A 16,584-nucleotide genomic window follows, 5' to 3' on the forward strand; every position below is an offset into this window, starting at 1 on the left:
GGCTGCAGTCATATCCTCAAAGTGTTTGACATGCAAGATTCATATTGAATATTCTGTTTCAGTATTTTTAGTGTAAGGTAGGAGGGTTCACCTCACTGCTAATTAAGAAATCGTGGAGGTTTGCTATGGATAGCAAGCCAAAACAAGTCACTATAAGCAGCACCTGGCTCCAAACCAAGGCCCAACAGGAACCAGGAAACATGACCGGATAGACCAAGACCAGTGTGGGGGAACAAGGCAAATGGCCAGCCGATGCAGGCAGAATGCCACAATCTCACTGTGTGGCATGCACAAAGATGTGTACTGGCAAAGAAATGAGAAATGCACCAGAGACCTACCACAGTGGCAAAGTCTAGGATTTACTGGCAGACTTCTCGCTCCTTTAATCAGAAAGGAGGGCAGATAACAATAAATATAAACACAAACATGAAAAAATGGAACAGGGCTCTAGGCATCCTGGCTAGCCGTATGCTCTCTTGTCCCTGTTGTGTTTTCTTAATATTAAGGTGGTCAATGGTGCTACTCAGGTGTAGCCTTGATCTGCATGGCAGCACACCTGTGAGCTCTTGACAATTCAACACACCTGTGGTCTCTTGACAATTTAATTAGAGGGGGAGTTTACCTGCTGAACCCAATGCAATGATGTGATAGGGTAATTGATTATTTGAAAACTGTATTTAAGTTGATCAGATGTTTTGTATAGAGCTGGTGTGCAGTGATGATTTGCAGCTGTTAGATTATTATATATTCAGAAATAAAAATAAGTAAAGATATTGCAGGCAGCTTTTATTTCAACGCCCCAGTCGCTGTATGCACTCGGTTGACGAAGAAGTCCAAAAGTTCCCGCAGGCTCTAATCCCTGCTCGGCCTTCATCTTCACTGGGTGCTCTCGGGAAAGTCACCGCCTCTCAGCTTCGCCCACCTCACAGGGTGGATGTGAGGCTGACACAGAGACGGCAAATTTTCACCCTGTGGGCCTAAGTAGGCTTGTTTGTCCTCCTAAAATGGCATGGGATACCATTTTAGCCAAGCCACAGCCAGCCTATCAAGCTGGGGGCAGATAAAGATGCATCAGGGCCAAAGGGCTTGTAGGCAAAGCTCTGTGCACAGCAATATGCAGGTCCTGACGATCAGCTGATTGCCAAAAGCTTTCATAGCTCTGCGCCCAAAGCACCTAAGCCCAGACCATCAGCTGATTGTCATCATGAGCAAAAAAGGAGGCATTTGACATCACTGTGATGTCAGGTGATTGACAGCTGAGCAACCCTGCCAACCTGTCAAACTTGGCCTGCAGGGGATATATGAAATAAGGATCTGACCTGGCAGCCAGATCCAATTCTCCACCCCTGGGATAATAAACTCCCTGACAACAACTTCCAGAGAGGTACATTCCTAAGAGAAATCTTAGGAAACGTGTCACAGTGTGAGCTGAGCTAGGAGGTAATCAGCTCTAGCTGGTTGTTCTAGTGCTCTACAGAAGCCTTGACATTGGTACCAGCATCGGAAGGAGTAAAAGAAAAGGAAAAAGAGCATGTACTTTTGTCCAGTCTTACCAGATAATAAATCTTACCATGGTGGAAAAAATTAGAGAAGGGCATTTGCGAGGAAGGAAATTCCTACAAAGTAATTGACAAATGCAGAATTTCAATTTATCACTAGAGCATGCTGTAGGCAGAAATTTGCTGCTGGATGGAAACAGCAATTTAATCTTCTATGTTTACAGAATACTAATGGGAGCTCACTCCATTCAATACATTTCACTAATGGCAATAATCATAATGACGTGAAAGTCCTCTTTCCAAATGATCTGTCCAGTGTATAGAATGCCCTAGAATACTGCTATTAGTCTTCAAAATAATGCACTGGTAGTTTCACACTGCAGAACACTTTTAAAAACAAGGAGTCTTAGACCAGGGGGCTGTCAAACGTTTCTCATACTGAGGTGCCACCAGCCATATTCAAGCATACCGAGCACAGCAAATGTTGCTACAGAAAACAAAGGTAGACAACACAGCTGGAAGCACCAGCTCTTGTCCCAAACCAGAGGACAGCAGATCAAAGGCAGGATAGGGGTGAGATGGGATTTCATATACCCTAGAGCAGCAAATCTCTCAAGAAATCTAGACGGGGAACTATTGGCCCCCAGAACCTTTGAACACCACTTTTAAATGGCAGGAAAATAGGATGCACAGGGTTTTTTTTGGGGGGGGGGGACATTCCAAAACTCACACCAAGAAGCAAGCCTGAAGTGGGATGGACATCCAAACAACTCTGGAAATATGTTAGACTTCTCTATTTGGGCTTCAAGAGCCAAATTTAATGTTCGTATGACTGTAGCAAAACCATTTGGTGTATATTTCATTCTGAAATTAGGTTTTGCTTGCATGTTTTAATCTATTGTTATTTCACGATGGGGTGGGCCATCGTATCAATTATGTTGATGAATTGTCTTATAACCGTAGCCACAGAAGCCTCGGTATCCCGAGCAACCATCTCCCTTTAAGAAACATCTCCATAAAGCCAGCGAAGTACAGTGATCAAGTGAGGACCAGTGAAAACTGCCACCGTGAACGGAAAAGATTTGTCAAGAGACCTGCTCTCATTTTCATGGAGTTCAGAAATACCCAGAAGGGCTTTGCTGTTTGAGACGGAATCTTCAGTAAAGAGTTTGCCCGAAATGAAGTTGTGAGGAAGCCTCTTTAAAACTAAAATAATACAGCAGAAGTCATCTGGTCTCAATTCCAAGAAGGCGCACAGAAATTTCCCAGTAATACCTCAATTTTGCTAGTAATGTAAGTGAGCCCAGAAGTTATACATTAAAGATCATCACAGCGGGATGGACATCTTTTGTAGCATTCAAAGTCCTTCACTCTGGCCATTTAATTGGGAAGGTTCAATGGCAGTTAGAGAAGCACTGCCCTTATTGTCCTGAGCAAATTCCTGGAATGGTAATTTAGGCTACACACCTAGTTCCCCCCCTGTAGTTTCGATTGGATACAGATTCTTCTTTGCTTTATCTCCCAAAACTGTTGTGCAGGGTTGCTACGCACTTGCTGAATAGTTACCACATTCTCCCCTAAGGGTGGCTACATTTCAATGCTGGTTGAAGTGATCCTTGTTTAAACATTACTTAGCTCATGAGAGTGCAACAGAACTTAATTAAATTAATTTCTTTAAAGTGCTTTGGGTCATCAGATGAAAGGTGCTATAGAAACCCAGAGTGCTATTAACATTTTCAGCTTGGTGAAGCATATTTGGATAAACATCCACATCGGTCTTCGCCCATCACCCAACCTTTCAATGCTTCAATTATCTTACTCTGTGTGCTTTAAAAATTTGCAGATTCTTCGCTTCCTGGTTTCCCCTTCAAGTGGAAAAAAATGTAAATACAAATGGCTAACACAAGATATAACTGTACCTAAAATCTTTCTCAAACAGAGAATGCTTTTTTTCTCCTATAGCATACTCTGCCTCCCCCCCCCCCTTAAAAATGTGTATAGCGAAAGGCATAAATATGACAAAATACAGAGAACAGGCATTCCTGTGTTATGCAACTGGCAACAGTGGGGGTTTTCAATAAATCTACAAGGTAGCAAATTCAAATCTGATCAAAGGAAACAATTTTTCACACAACACTTAATGGGAGCAGGGAATTCAGTGTCACAGAATGTGTAGAAGTCAAGAATCTGGCAAAAACCAAAGGTGGAAAACATGAACTAAGCAAAAAGGGAAAGAATTGCCTTCTCAAGGCGGCACACTGTAAGGAGCAACTCAGGAGTGCCTTACCACATAGCAAATTATTTTTAATAAAGTAACCTAATTTCAGCTGTCTACGTTTTTCAAATGTGATCTAATGGTCTTCCCAGAAGTTGAGAGTTGGGAGAAGGACCTGCCTCAGGATATATGCTCTTGAACACCGGTGTTTGAAGTAAATAAAAGGAACTGTAAGAATGGTATTCTGGACATGTTTAGACGAGGTAAGGTTAAAAGAAAAATATGCTTGATTGTTTTAGTGGATCCTTTGCAACGTAGCTGTCAGAACTCCACAAGATTCTCCAGCTCCAATGGAAACATGTAGGTTGAACTGTTGAGGTACCCACAATGTTTCATAGAACACCAAACCCTGGGATGGCATTAGAGCTGGGATAGCTCAGTCAGTAGAGCATGAGACTCTTATCTCAGGGCCGTGGGTTCAAGCCCACAATGGGCAAAAAGGGGGTTGGACTAGATGACCCTTGTGGCCCCAACTCTATGATTCTATGAAGAAAGCCCATGGGCCTGTATCCACCTAAGAGAATTCCAAATTCCCACTTTTTACAGCCCCTTTCCACTTTTGCTGGAATACCCAAAGTGGGTGGGTAACAATTGCTATCTTCACTCAATCTACTCTTGCTGCACCCTGGTCTACCTGAGTGTGTGAACTGCTGGAAGAGTGAGAGTCTTGTGTGCTAGTATTAGTGAACTCAGAAACGAAGAGTACAGGTAAGGGGGAGGCAGAATCAGAAATGATGGAAGACTGGAGGCAGAAACAAGAGAAGGAAAGAAAGATAGGCACTTGTGGAGAGATCTATGGTGATACAGAGAGAATGCTATCAGATACAGAGGTGGGTAACAGGGATGGACTGCAGAGAGATCTGTAGATTGAGAAACAGAAAAATAAAGAGTTTTCATGACAGAAAATGAGAACTAGCAGTAAAGAGCTGTTAGTGGAATTTTAGAATAATAATTTCATTTTGGATTGGGGGCGTACCTGATTATCACCTGTGCTGTCTCTGTCCATTATTTATATTCCTGCAGAAGAGATTATACTATGCCCACTTTCTTTCTGCATGATTCTTTATCTTCCCAATCTTAAGCATCCGAGCTGATATGGTCGCCCTGCTGTTCTAGCCCTATCATGTAGAATATTTTTATTTTTTTAAACTCTGTGGGATGAGAGACTAAATGTATTCTGAAATTAGCTCAACCACAGGTAATTGACTTGTTGTGGCAGGAACTACTGGGCAAACACCGATGGCCTTTGTGAAGGATATTTCACAAAACCATCACACCAATGTTGCTTCTGACACTAAAATCCCTGTTTGTGGCTGAGTGCTGATCAAAGGTGTTTAAACTGATCCAATAAACTATAGGATATGAGATCATCTTTAATATGGTCTAATGTGGGAAATCGTTTTTTAAAACCTGGTTATGATTTGCTTTGGTGTTTTTTTGTATGCTAATTACGCAGGGGGAAAGGATCGTGATTTTTTGATTTTTTAAAAAGAATGACTTGCTTTCGTCTCAGCTACAGTCTGTTTCTACAAGTTTGCATCCTGTCTGATAAGCCATATAGAGAACTAGACTTTTAAAAAATCACTGTGTTAATATATTAATGACACTGACTGTAGAACAAAGCAGAGACAGTGAGGACCGCTGAGAAGATTCCATTCAACACTGCATCAGTCTTTGGACTCTGAACTGTGCTATGCATTCAGCATGTCCCATAAGGAGGGGAGTCCAAGACCCTGTCTCAGACTGAGACTGCAGCCACAACAGCACCCAAATGCATCCACAAAAAGCAGATTCCTAAAATCCAGTCCAAACATCCAGGTTTTGGAGAGTTCACCAGTTCATCTGTATGGAGAAAGAGGTGGGGAAGGCTCTACCAGCACTGTGGCTATGAAATCAAGAAAAAAGTACGTCCCTTAAAAAGCCGTGATGTTTTGGAATAAGACATAGTCTGTTGAAAGACTTCCATTGTCTGGCAGGTTAATTTGTCACTCAAACGTAAAACAAGGAGTCAGTGGTGCTTGTGAACATGGTACAAAATGTTCTACTTAGCTGCAATTTTAGAAGTTGAACACAGATGTTATTGATGCCGTGGTTTACACACTATATTGTCTTAGGGCTGACGCCCTGGTATGTTCTGTCTCTTCTATAATCTGGCATGTCTTTCACTTTCATGTGCCTTTGTGGCTGGCAGAACATTTGTAGAAAGAGCGGATATATTAGGAAGAAACACAGGCTCATCAGTCAGAGTGGAATGGCAGGGAATGTTATTGTTATTTTGCTCTTTCCCTTTCCCTGTGATTAATACCATTTGATCAGATTTCCTGAATGTCTGCCTATTTAAACATGTGGTTCATTACGCCATGTGATTTGCATATTCCTGCAAACAATAAACCGACATACCTGCCTTGAACGAGCTTATAATTAGAATATCTTATTTTTAAGAAGTTTGATGAGGTTAGAAAGCTCCTTAGATCCTGACCTGATAGTTTAAGGGTGCACTTCACTGAAACACACTGGGTGTGACAGTTTTGAGCAACCTAACAGTTGGACCACCAAACCCAATGGAGCCAAGATTTGTGTCTATCTTATCTGCCATTTATAAAGGCTTTATTTGTAACTAATACTTCAAGGATGTATAGTTTCATCCAGTGGTTTTTTTCTGGGGGGACGCAGGAGTACGCATACTCCTAAACACTTTGTGAACCTATGTACTTTTGTCCATTTACTGTATTTATTTCCTCCGATTTGAACTACAAAATGGTGATTTTCTGGAGTCAAAATGAGAGTACGTACCCCTAAACATTATTATTTTTAGAAAAAAAAGCATCCTTTTAATGCTTAGGCAGAGTATTGTATCATATTCTGTTCAGCTTGATGATCATGCATATTTCTATTGTTATGTTGTATTAGCAACAAAAAGTCCCGAGTAGAATATGGAACTCAAACTGACCTAATGAACTTCAGATAGCAGTCCTCTGAAGTTTAAACGGTATTTACATTTTTCTTCCTTATACTATTGTAAGGAATGAAATGTAATTTTGTGTTTCATCTTAAGCATCTGTGCAGTTTCATCAAATTTCAGAAGAATGCATGCCTTTGCAGCATCCAATATTTAAACATGATGGGTGGTATTCAGGCAAGTTTGACACAGAATAGACCTACTGAAATGAATGACCCAGTCTTTGTCATGTTTATTAATTTTAATGGGTCTACTATGAGTAAACCTTAGTTGAATACCACCCATAGTAGTGTACAGGGGCTTAACTAAAGAAGAGGGCATATAATTTATTTTTGTTACTATTACATCAGCAGATTTCTGCAAGGACAAGCGGATCAAGAAAAACATTTAGTCCAGTTTCCCTTCTACTTCGTAATCTCTTGTGGTTTGATTAAATCCTCCAAAAAAATCACTTTTTGAAGGGTTCCTAGCCCTCCCACTTGCAAACTGATACACTGCTTGATTGTAAAAGGGTGAGGGTGATCACAAATGGATGGCAAACATTTTATAAATCATAGGGTTGATGGTTGTGCCAGTCTAAGGGGCCCAGAGCCAGTTTCTTTAGGAGGAGCCGCACCAATGCGTCTTTCAAGGCAGCAGAGACCATCCCCTCACACAACGAAGCTTGGACCCAACCAATCAACCCCCTTTGGCAAGATTTCATAAACGAGGAGGGACAGTGGTCAAGAGGTCATGTGATCAAACATATTGCTACCAGTGCCATGTCCACATCAGCTGACTGCTTAGCCGAAACTGATCCCACAACATGTCCTCAATACTGGCACTGGGTGCTTCAGATGGAGCTGCAGCAAATGCAGTATCAAGATCACTCAGAAGTTGAGTGGCTTTATCCTCAAAGTGTGTAGTCACTTGGTCACACTGGATTTTCAATCTCTCTAGAGTAGCAGTTCTCAACCTGTGGGTCCCCAGATGTTGTTGGACTACAACTCCCATCATCCCTGAGCTCTGGCCATGCTAGCTAGGGGTGATGGGAGTTGTAGTTCAACAACATCTGGGGACTCAGGTTGAGAAAGGCTGCTCTAGAGGTTCCTCCCACACAGTGGGAATCAGTAACCTTCAGACCATTCGAAAATATCTGCAGGCCAGCTATTTGAGCAGGGGTCAGCAAACTTTTTCAGCAGGGGGGTGGTCCACTGTCCCTCAGACCTTGTGGGGGGCCGGACTATATTTGGGGGGGCAAAATGAATGAATTCCTATGCCCCACAAATAACCCAGAGATGCATTTTACATAAAAGGACACATTCTACTCATGTAAAAACACGCTGATTCCCGGACCGTCCACGGGCCAGATTTAGAAGGCGATTGGGCCAGATCCGGCCCCCGGGCCTTAGTTTGCCTGCCCATGTATTAGAGGATGCAAGCAGCAAAATAAGCCTTTCTTGAAGTCCACGCTGCCACATGATAGTCATGATTATGTCTCCTAACCAGTGTTTGGTTGGCACATTCCACATTCTCAGGAGGAAGATGGTAAGTCCGTAACTATTCTCCTCCCCCAGTCTCACACTCAGTGAGAACTCCACCAAACCAAACTTCACCTCAACCAGGCTCTCACACTGGGTCACCCAAGGCACTGTGGCTCCCTGAACAGGTGGTCATGATTAGTGCATTTCCTTTCCGGGATGTCCCCACCATCTGTGACAGGACGTCTTCTAGTAAGGCCACACTCACACGCCAACTTTATCCACCCAGCCAGCAATCAAACAAAGCTCCACACACTGCAACCAGCACACCTGCAGGCAGGCATCATACAGGACAATCAAAGTGACACATACACCTTTGCTGGCTGGGAGAGCAGACCAAAACCACTAGAATGCCTATAGGAACAATTGCAAAGTTATTTACTAGAAACTACTTCTCAAAAATTAGATACAGCTTCTCATAATGTTGAAATCAACTTTGTGACAGAATATATTAAAAAGCAGCTTTTCAGTTGATCACCAAATCCAGAACAGTGGTACCCCACAAGACGAATGCCTTGCAAGACGGAAAACCCGCTAGACGAAAGGGTTTTCCGTTTTTCGATGCGCTTCGCAGGACGAATTTCCCTATGGGCTTGCTTCGCAAGACGAAAATGTCTTGCGAGTCTTGAGATTTTTTTCCGCTCCCCACCCCCTTTTTCTAAGCCGCTAAACCGCTAATAGCCTTTTAGCAGCTAATCCGCTAATCCCTTAAGCCTTTAATAGCCGCTAATAGCCGCTAAACCGGTAATAGCGCTAATCCGCTAATAGGGTTGCTTCGCAAGACGAAAAAACCGCAAGACGAAGAGACTCGCGGATCGAATTAATTTCGTCTTGCGAGGCACCACTGTATGTGCAAAATACAAATCCTATTTTGTCAGTGCCGTAGTACATTCTTTTCTAATTAGAATTAGATCAACTGAAAAGCTACTTTTTAATATTTTAATATATTATGTCATGAAGTTTCTGGTAAATAACTTTACAATTGTTACTATATGGCCTATTACATTTATGTGTTTTTTCAATGGGAGAGCAGACCAGGCAGGGCCCAGGATGGTGCAAACAAGCCTTTTTCCTCCTCATAGAATCACAGAATTGTACAGTTTGAAGGGACCCCAAGGGTTATCTAGTTCTCTGTAGGTCTGCTCCCAAGGGGGAAGCTGTGGTAGGGCTACTGGTGAACAATACTGGAAAATAATATATACTTTTGACAAAGTATGCATTTCAACAATCATCCTTAGAACACAGGAGGTACTCCATTTAAAAAAATCACCCCTTAAGATTCATTCTTGAGAGATAAAACCTGAAAATGTGGTAACTCTAATCTCTATGGAGTCTTTCTTTTTCAAAAAAGAAGTCAATGTTGCCTTCCACAAAAGTTTGCAAATGGAATTATGGAAGTACACTGTGAATATGACAGAGATGTGAAAAATTCACGCAACCTTTTGATAATTATGTTGAAACAAGTATGAGGGAAAAAGATATGTGTCAGCTCTCTGCACCACAATAAGTCATAGAATCATAGATTCATGGAATTGTGGAGTTGGAAGGGGATCCCAAAAGTTATCAAGTCCAACCCAATGCAATGCAGGAATCTCACGCCACATGAGGTAATTGATACTGCATAAATTGCATGTCTTGAAAAGTTTCATACCAGGGAAAATTCTTATTGTTCTTTGCAAAATGTCATGAACTAAAAAATAAATTGAAACAATCCTGCCAAAGGATAATCAGTGTGCCCTTGTGGAATAAATCCTGCTTTTTAGCATCTGGTTAAGATGCCTCAAGAACTATTTTTGACACTGTACCACAAAGGGGAAAGATTTGACTATTCTGTCAACGAGAACACCAAGCACCGGCCTAGTCTTGTTATTACATGGTCAATGATGAAATGGGCTAAGTATATAACTGATGAAGGAAATGTATATTGAGAGCCTTCAGAATGGGGTGTAGTCTATTGCTCTGCACCCATTTCTGTCTTGCCAACTGACAGGCCTCAAGCAGAGCCTTTGAAGAGAGCACAACTACCCTGTCTCAGTTCAGGGAGAAAGGCAGACAGATGGCGGATAGCATAATTATCACAGCACCATTACCCTCAACAGCATTCACCAGCTTGAAACACTGCCATTTTCAAAGCTTATGAGGGGGGAAAAACAGAAGCACGAATTCCTGAAAATACTTTGTGTTGCACCGCTGTACAATCTGAGACCATATCTGGTATCATTTTCATCTTTTTCTTCATTTACAAACTTAGGAAGAAACCACACAAATGTAATACATCAATTAAAGCAGCTTAAAAAATAAGATAAATATTCTGTAAAGCCCAATTCCTAGAAATGAGCATACTCACTTTGTGTGCTTCTTGAAGCATACAAGCAGGCTCTGGGAATATTTTTGACACACAAGTACGCACGCACACACACACACACAGAGAGAGACAGAGAGAGAGAGAGAGAGAGAGAGAGAGAGAGAGAGAGACTTCCAAGTACTACATGCTACATTCATACCTGTGCCTTATTGGAGCACCCCACCCGATAAAAAATAACTTTTTTATATAAGTTCTGGGTAAGATAAAAAGTGCCCTGCCTGTGTGAAAGTGTGTGTGAGTGTGTAGGGGGCATTTTTGTGCTTACAATGAAGGAACTGGGTAGGAGATTGAAGAAAAGGAGAGACACAACTGTCACTCATTGTTGTTCCTGACAGCCTTTTGAGCTGAATATGGAATAAAAATGCTTTAAATAAATGTACAAGGACAATGTGGAATGTATTGCCCAGACTGACCTCTGGGTAACTCCCGGAAAAATGACCTTGGCTATGAGAATAGTTCCTGGAGCCCTGCAACCTGGGCACAATGGCTGACAACCAGTCTTTGCAATGAACTGATGGTTGAACAACCCCCACGAATCTGTGCCCAACAATGGCCAACTCCTCAAAAGCTAGTTATGAAGAAGGCTAAGATCCCCAACCCTGTCCTAGCAATCTGGGAGTGAGGTAACATTCCTTTCCAGCTCCATTTGGCAGCCAACCGAAGTAAGGTTCAAGCTGCGTAACAACAAAATCCAAGCATCATCCGTTGAAACCAGGCATAAGGCCATTTTATAGCAGTCACAACTGGACAGAAATAGTGAGTTGGGAATTTCTCAAAGTGGGCACTATCCCGAAGGGAGAACTATAGCTTTTTTATGTCACACAATTTCCTAGAGCTAATATTTTGCTATACAAAGCATTACAAACACTTACCTGCATATGTATATTACATTATATACATTATATACACACATATATACATACATATTCATACACACAATCACAAATATACACAAGCATACTATTTTTTTCTTAATTTTACTCATGTTGCTATTGCTTATTCTATCTAACATACAAGCTCTCTAACAAGTGTTACTAAGCATGAGCTTTTTTGACTGCTATTGAGAACTTGGCAAACATCTGCTGTTTGTTATTCATCTTGAACAACATGTCGGTCACTTTAAGACCTTGGTAATCAAGTCAATATGTATGTTTGTGAGTGTTCTTTTCTTAGAAACAAAAAAACACAATAAATTGGAGAGATATGCATACACAACTAAGGCAAATGTAACCACATGTATACCATTCTAAATATCTTATGAATTGGGCCCATAGATAGTCTTAAGTAATATTATCATGAATCTGAAAGAGATTGGTTTTTATTTTTAAAAAACACACTTATGTAGCATACAATCTGATTATAATCTAATTTGCCTTGCAGTTCATGGCCATATATTGCCCTTATTTATCTCAAAAACACACGTTTCAGATCATGCGCAAAAATATTTGAACATGCATGCACACTCTTCTTCTCTGGGTAGAGATGGCCATTCGTCACTCCCTTGGGGAGCTGTCACTGAAAGGCGGCACAGGCCTGCAAGTTGGTGCAACCACTCATCCGGGAAGGGGCTAGAGATGTAGTAACAAAAAGCTGCAGCCACAAGCAGCTCTCTGCAACACATGGGATGTCCTTTAGCGCAGTATGTATGTTTTCACCCTGTTTCTGCATTAACTAGCATACATAAGTGCATTTTAAGCTTTCTCGAACCTAGAATCAGAATCAGAAGAATCTTTATTTGCATCAGTCACTAGCCATAGCAATACAATAAAACACAATTTTACTGAGGTAAAAAGTAAAGGTACCCCTGCCCGTTTGGGCCAGTCTTGACAGACTCTAGGGTTGTGTGCCCATCTCACTCAAGAGGCCGAGGGCCAGCGCTGTCCGAAGACACTTCCGGGTCACGTGGCCAGCGTGACATCGCTGCTCTGGCGAGCCAGAGCCGCACACGGAACGCCGTTAATTGTACTGAAGATAGAGGTAAAAACTTAACTACGCAAAATACATCCCAGTGGTTTACATCAATAATCTGAAAGCTGCATTCGATTCAGTCTCTCAAGTTGAGCTCTTCAAATATAGCTAAAAGATTGTTGTTCTTGATTAAATTTCCATATAAAACACTCTGCTGAAAGTGTGTTGCTCTACAAAAGGCAGCTCACAGGATCCGTACCATCACAAAGGGAGTTAAGCAACGTTGTATCCTAGCTCCCACACTGTTTAATTCATATATAAATGATATTGTCCAGAGTTTAACATCCCCAGAGTATCATGCCCCTAAACTGGCCAAAAAGCCACCTCTATATTACTATACGCAGATGATGCGGTACTTCTATCTCAAACAGAAGTGGGCCTAAAATGATTGATGAGGCCATTCTCAGGATATTGCCAAAGAGAACAGCTGGCTGTGAATTACAAGAAAACCAAAGTCATTGTGTTTTCAGGAACCAATAAGGCCCATAGATGGTATATGGATAATCAGTTGATCGAACAAGTTAAAGTCTTTAAATACCTTGGCCTTTCTCAAATCTATTTAACTAGCCTGCTGAATTGGCAGTGGGGGTGGGAAAAAGCACAATACTTGTGGCAGCCCCTAAGCTTTGGCCTGCTTCCTGCAACTATGAGGCAGATTCAGGAGTCTGCTTCTTTGTAATGGCCAGCTGGCCTTCCATGCCAAGCAGGCTTGCTATGGTTAGTTCTGTTTTATTATTTGTCTCATAGCCAGCTCTTGGTTTCATCCTGCCCTCGTGCAGGTTTTATGATTTTATTTATATTATTAATTTTGTAACTGTAGCCCACTTTAAGAATCCGATGGACTAAAAAGCAGGCTATATATTGCCTGAACACATCGTGACGGCTTCTGTAAGGTAATGCTTCGTTAATTGGCTGAAACAATGAACAGAGGGATTGTTTCATTTCAAACTGGATGTTTTGCAGTAACAAAGAGGAATTGGCCCTCTTTGCACTCATCTGCAATACAGAGTTCTTCTATTAGAAATACAAGCTCTGGTCAAGAATGACAGCTCATCTCCCCTGCATTCTGGCATGTTTTGGTAGGAAGCCTGCAAAACTGTAAAGAGCTTGGAATTATATACAACATAAAAATATGACAAAAAGGGAAGCTTTCATCTCTCATGGCAGAAAGGGCTGTTTTTGTTGATACATATGGAAAAAATTAAGCCCAATTATATGTTGTGCTTTGGCACTGGGGTTCCAACTTTACCACAAACTTCGATCCCCGACACACACACACACACACACACACGATATACCATTACAGTCAATTCCACTCCTGAACATTTGAACTCAAACGTCGTAACACAGTCATTTTTGTTGTTCAAAAATTGCTTGAAATGAACTGTGTTACAGTGATACTGTATTTTAGAGTCCTTTTTAAAAGGTTATCTTAGGGTTATCCCTGTGGATTATTTATAAGTATATATATTCCTTCAAATGTAACATGAAATGTTTTGTGAATAAAGTATGCCCCAAAATACTGCAATTCCTGGCTTTATAGGCTTGTTTGATCAGGACTTTCTCTATATCCCATGAACCTATAATCCAAGGATTTCCTTCAAGCAGTCCATTATTCATTTATTCAACACTGAGTATTCATCAATAGAGTCTTTACTATGGTGAATACATTTTGCTTGGATGTTGCATTTTCAGCAAAACCCAAAGAAGGATACGAAATAAACTAACAAAATTATAGCAAGAAAAATTCAGAAAGCCTGGGATCTTACAAAAGATTCATTTCACAATCCATACCCTATTCAGCACTGAACAAATGCAGATCTGCGCTTGCATTCTCAATACGATAGAGAACCTAGCAAAAGTATAGCATGATATTGTACAATCACACTATAATAGCCTAGATTCTTGGCACACCCAAAGTCAGAAATGAATAAGTTCATATATACACAGAAACTGCTAGGGTGGGAACTTCCTCTTTGGGATGCTAAATGTAATTTTTGAAATTGACATACGATAATATTTTAGATTGGCAAACTCCTGCCAGCTGATCCTCTGATGACCTTCCCTGTGACTGAGAACATCCTTACAGCAATCATTTTTCAAGCATTCTGATTTCTACAGGACCAAACTAACAGATGCAACATTTTAATCCTTCCCAAGTGCAGTAATGGCACAACTTGCATTTTGACAGTATATTCAGCACTTTGTTGTTCTGTGAGCTGGCTCCATATGCCAGTGTTAAAGTCAATTTGAGCTTTATAAACTGTGTTCTTGTGCTGGGAAAATGGAGCAGAAAGCAGCCGTGAAAGGCAACTATCAGATAAACGGTAAATGTAACACAACTGAGGGCGTGCCCACACTTGTCCTGTGCCGAAAAAGCACAGGTCTGAGCTATTTTTTGTTTGTCCTCCTGCCGCTTTCCTTGGGGAAATCTGCTGTTTACCGCTGAAGCAGAACAAACATCTATCTGCAGAAAAAACAACTGGCGTTTGTACCCTGATTCAGTGATGAAGCAAATTTTTCTGGGGGGGGAAGTGGAAGTGTGGACAAGCCCTGAAAGTAGAATGAGGAAAAAGGGTGATCATTAATGGAAGGCAAGGCAATACCTTATTTATTTATTTATTTGTTTGTTTGTTTTTAATATTTAATGCTGTATTGTTTTTAACACTTGATTGGGAGAAGCCCAGAGTGGCCGGGGAAGCTCAGCCAGATGGGCAGGGTATAAATAATAAATTATTATAATTATTATATTATTTATTTAATTTTTAGGCCGCTTAATTTAATTTTTTTTTAAAAAAACCTCTTGAGTGGTTTACAACAAGAAAACTGTGATAGAAAAAGGAACAATAACATTTAAAAACATTTCCCGTAAACTAAGTAGAAACAGAACAAACTTATAAATCACACATATAACTGAACATATCACAAAACAGAACTAAAATTAAGAGTCAGGGTTCAGGAAAGCTTAGGAAAACATATACATTTTTAGAGGTTGTGACTGTCTCCATCTCATGAGGGAATGCATACTGTGGGCACTGTCACCCAGAAGGCCCTCTTCCACATTGCCACCAAGGTGACAATCTGCTGGTTGTGAGCACCAGATAACAAAAGAACAAAAAATAAAAATACTCCTGCTACAAAAAACAAAAAGTGCAGCCCAAGCCAATAAATGTTGACATTTCAATACAACGTTAATAAGATAGTATCACAAGAAAGAAATATGATGATATACGAGCGAAAAAGAATGTAGTGCATACAAAATATCCAACTTCTAATAATGTCCTCCTTCAAATCTCCCCTGAGACGAAAAGTCCAACAAAAGTGCAATTCATTTCCTTCAACCATAGTTCAAAAGAGGAGTCTGACTGTGAGGAAATTTACTATTTCAATGGGAAGCTGGCCCAACTGTCTATTTAAGCCAGTGCCTTTATTCATGAGCATTCATTATAGGGGGGAAATGGTTTTCAAAACAAAATTAACCACAGTACATGTTCTTTCTCAAAGATAAAATGCAGTGAATAAATAAATAAACAAAAAAATTGCTATGACAGGGCAGTATACAATATATGTTTTCCAGAAATAAAAATAAAAATTGCCATATAGAATAACATATATTTTAGAAAGTGGCATGCCTGTCTGTCTGTCCATTTGTTTGTTTGTTCTCTCTATGTTTGGACGGCTCTCAAGATATCATTGCCAAATCCATCTTGAGGGCTCCCAAAGTGGGGGCCGTGCTCTTTGTTGATGTTTGGACTCTGACCACTATTTTGAAACAAGACGGTGGACCAAAACGTGATTTTGCCGTGACTTCACCCAGCTTCCAGCATGATGGGTCCAAACTCACAATAATAATAATAATAATTTATTATCTGTACCCCGCCCATCTGGCTGGGTTTCCCCAGCCACTCTGGGCGGCTTCCACAGAGACCAAAAATACACTAAAATGTCACACATGAAAAACTTCCCTTCTGAATGTCAGGTAGTTGTTTATCACTTTG

At 40.8% G+C, this 16,584-nt stretch overlaps 1 protein-coding gene across 5 annotated transcripts in view; it reads right to left on the reverse strand.

The window, feature by feature from the left end:
* Positions 1-16,584, reverse strand: part of BBS9 (Bardet-Biedl syndrome 9) — a 228,402-nt gene that overhangs the window by 24,282 nt on the left and 187,536 nt on the right. For 2 of the 5 annotated variants that reach the window (XM_083407019.1, XM_083407020.1), the window contains exon 22: positions 12,585-15,139. The exons of the other annotated variants lie outside the window; for them this stretch is intronic. In XM_083407019.1, the coding sequence (XP_083263145.1) occupies positions 14,715-15,139 (425 nt within the window). In that variant the 3' untranslated portion in view covers positions 12,585-14,714. Of the gene's footprint in view, positions 1-12,584; positions 15,140-16,584 lie in introns of those variants that run through there. 5 annotated transcript variants of the gene reach the window in all.

This window comes from Podarcis tiliguerta, assembly GCF_965153285.1.
Source record: "Podarcis tiliguerta genome assembly, chromosome: 12".
Taxonomy (NCBI): Eukaryota; Metazoa; Chordata; class Lepidosauria; order Squamata; family Lacertidae; genus Podarcis; species Podarcis tiliguerta.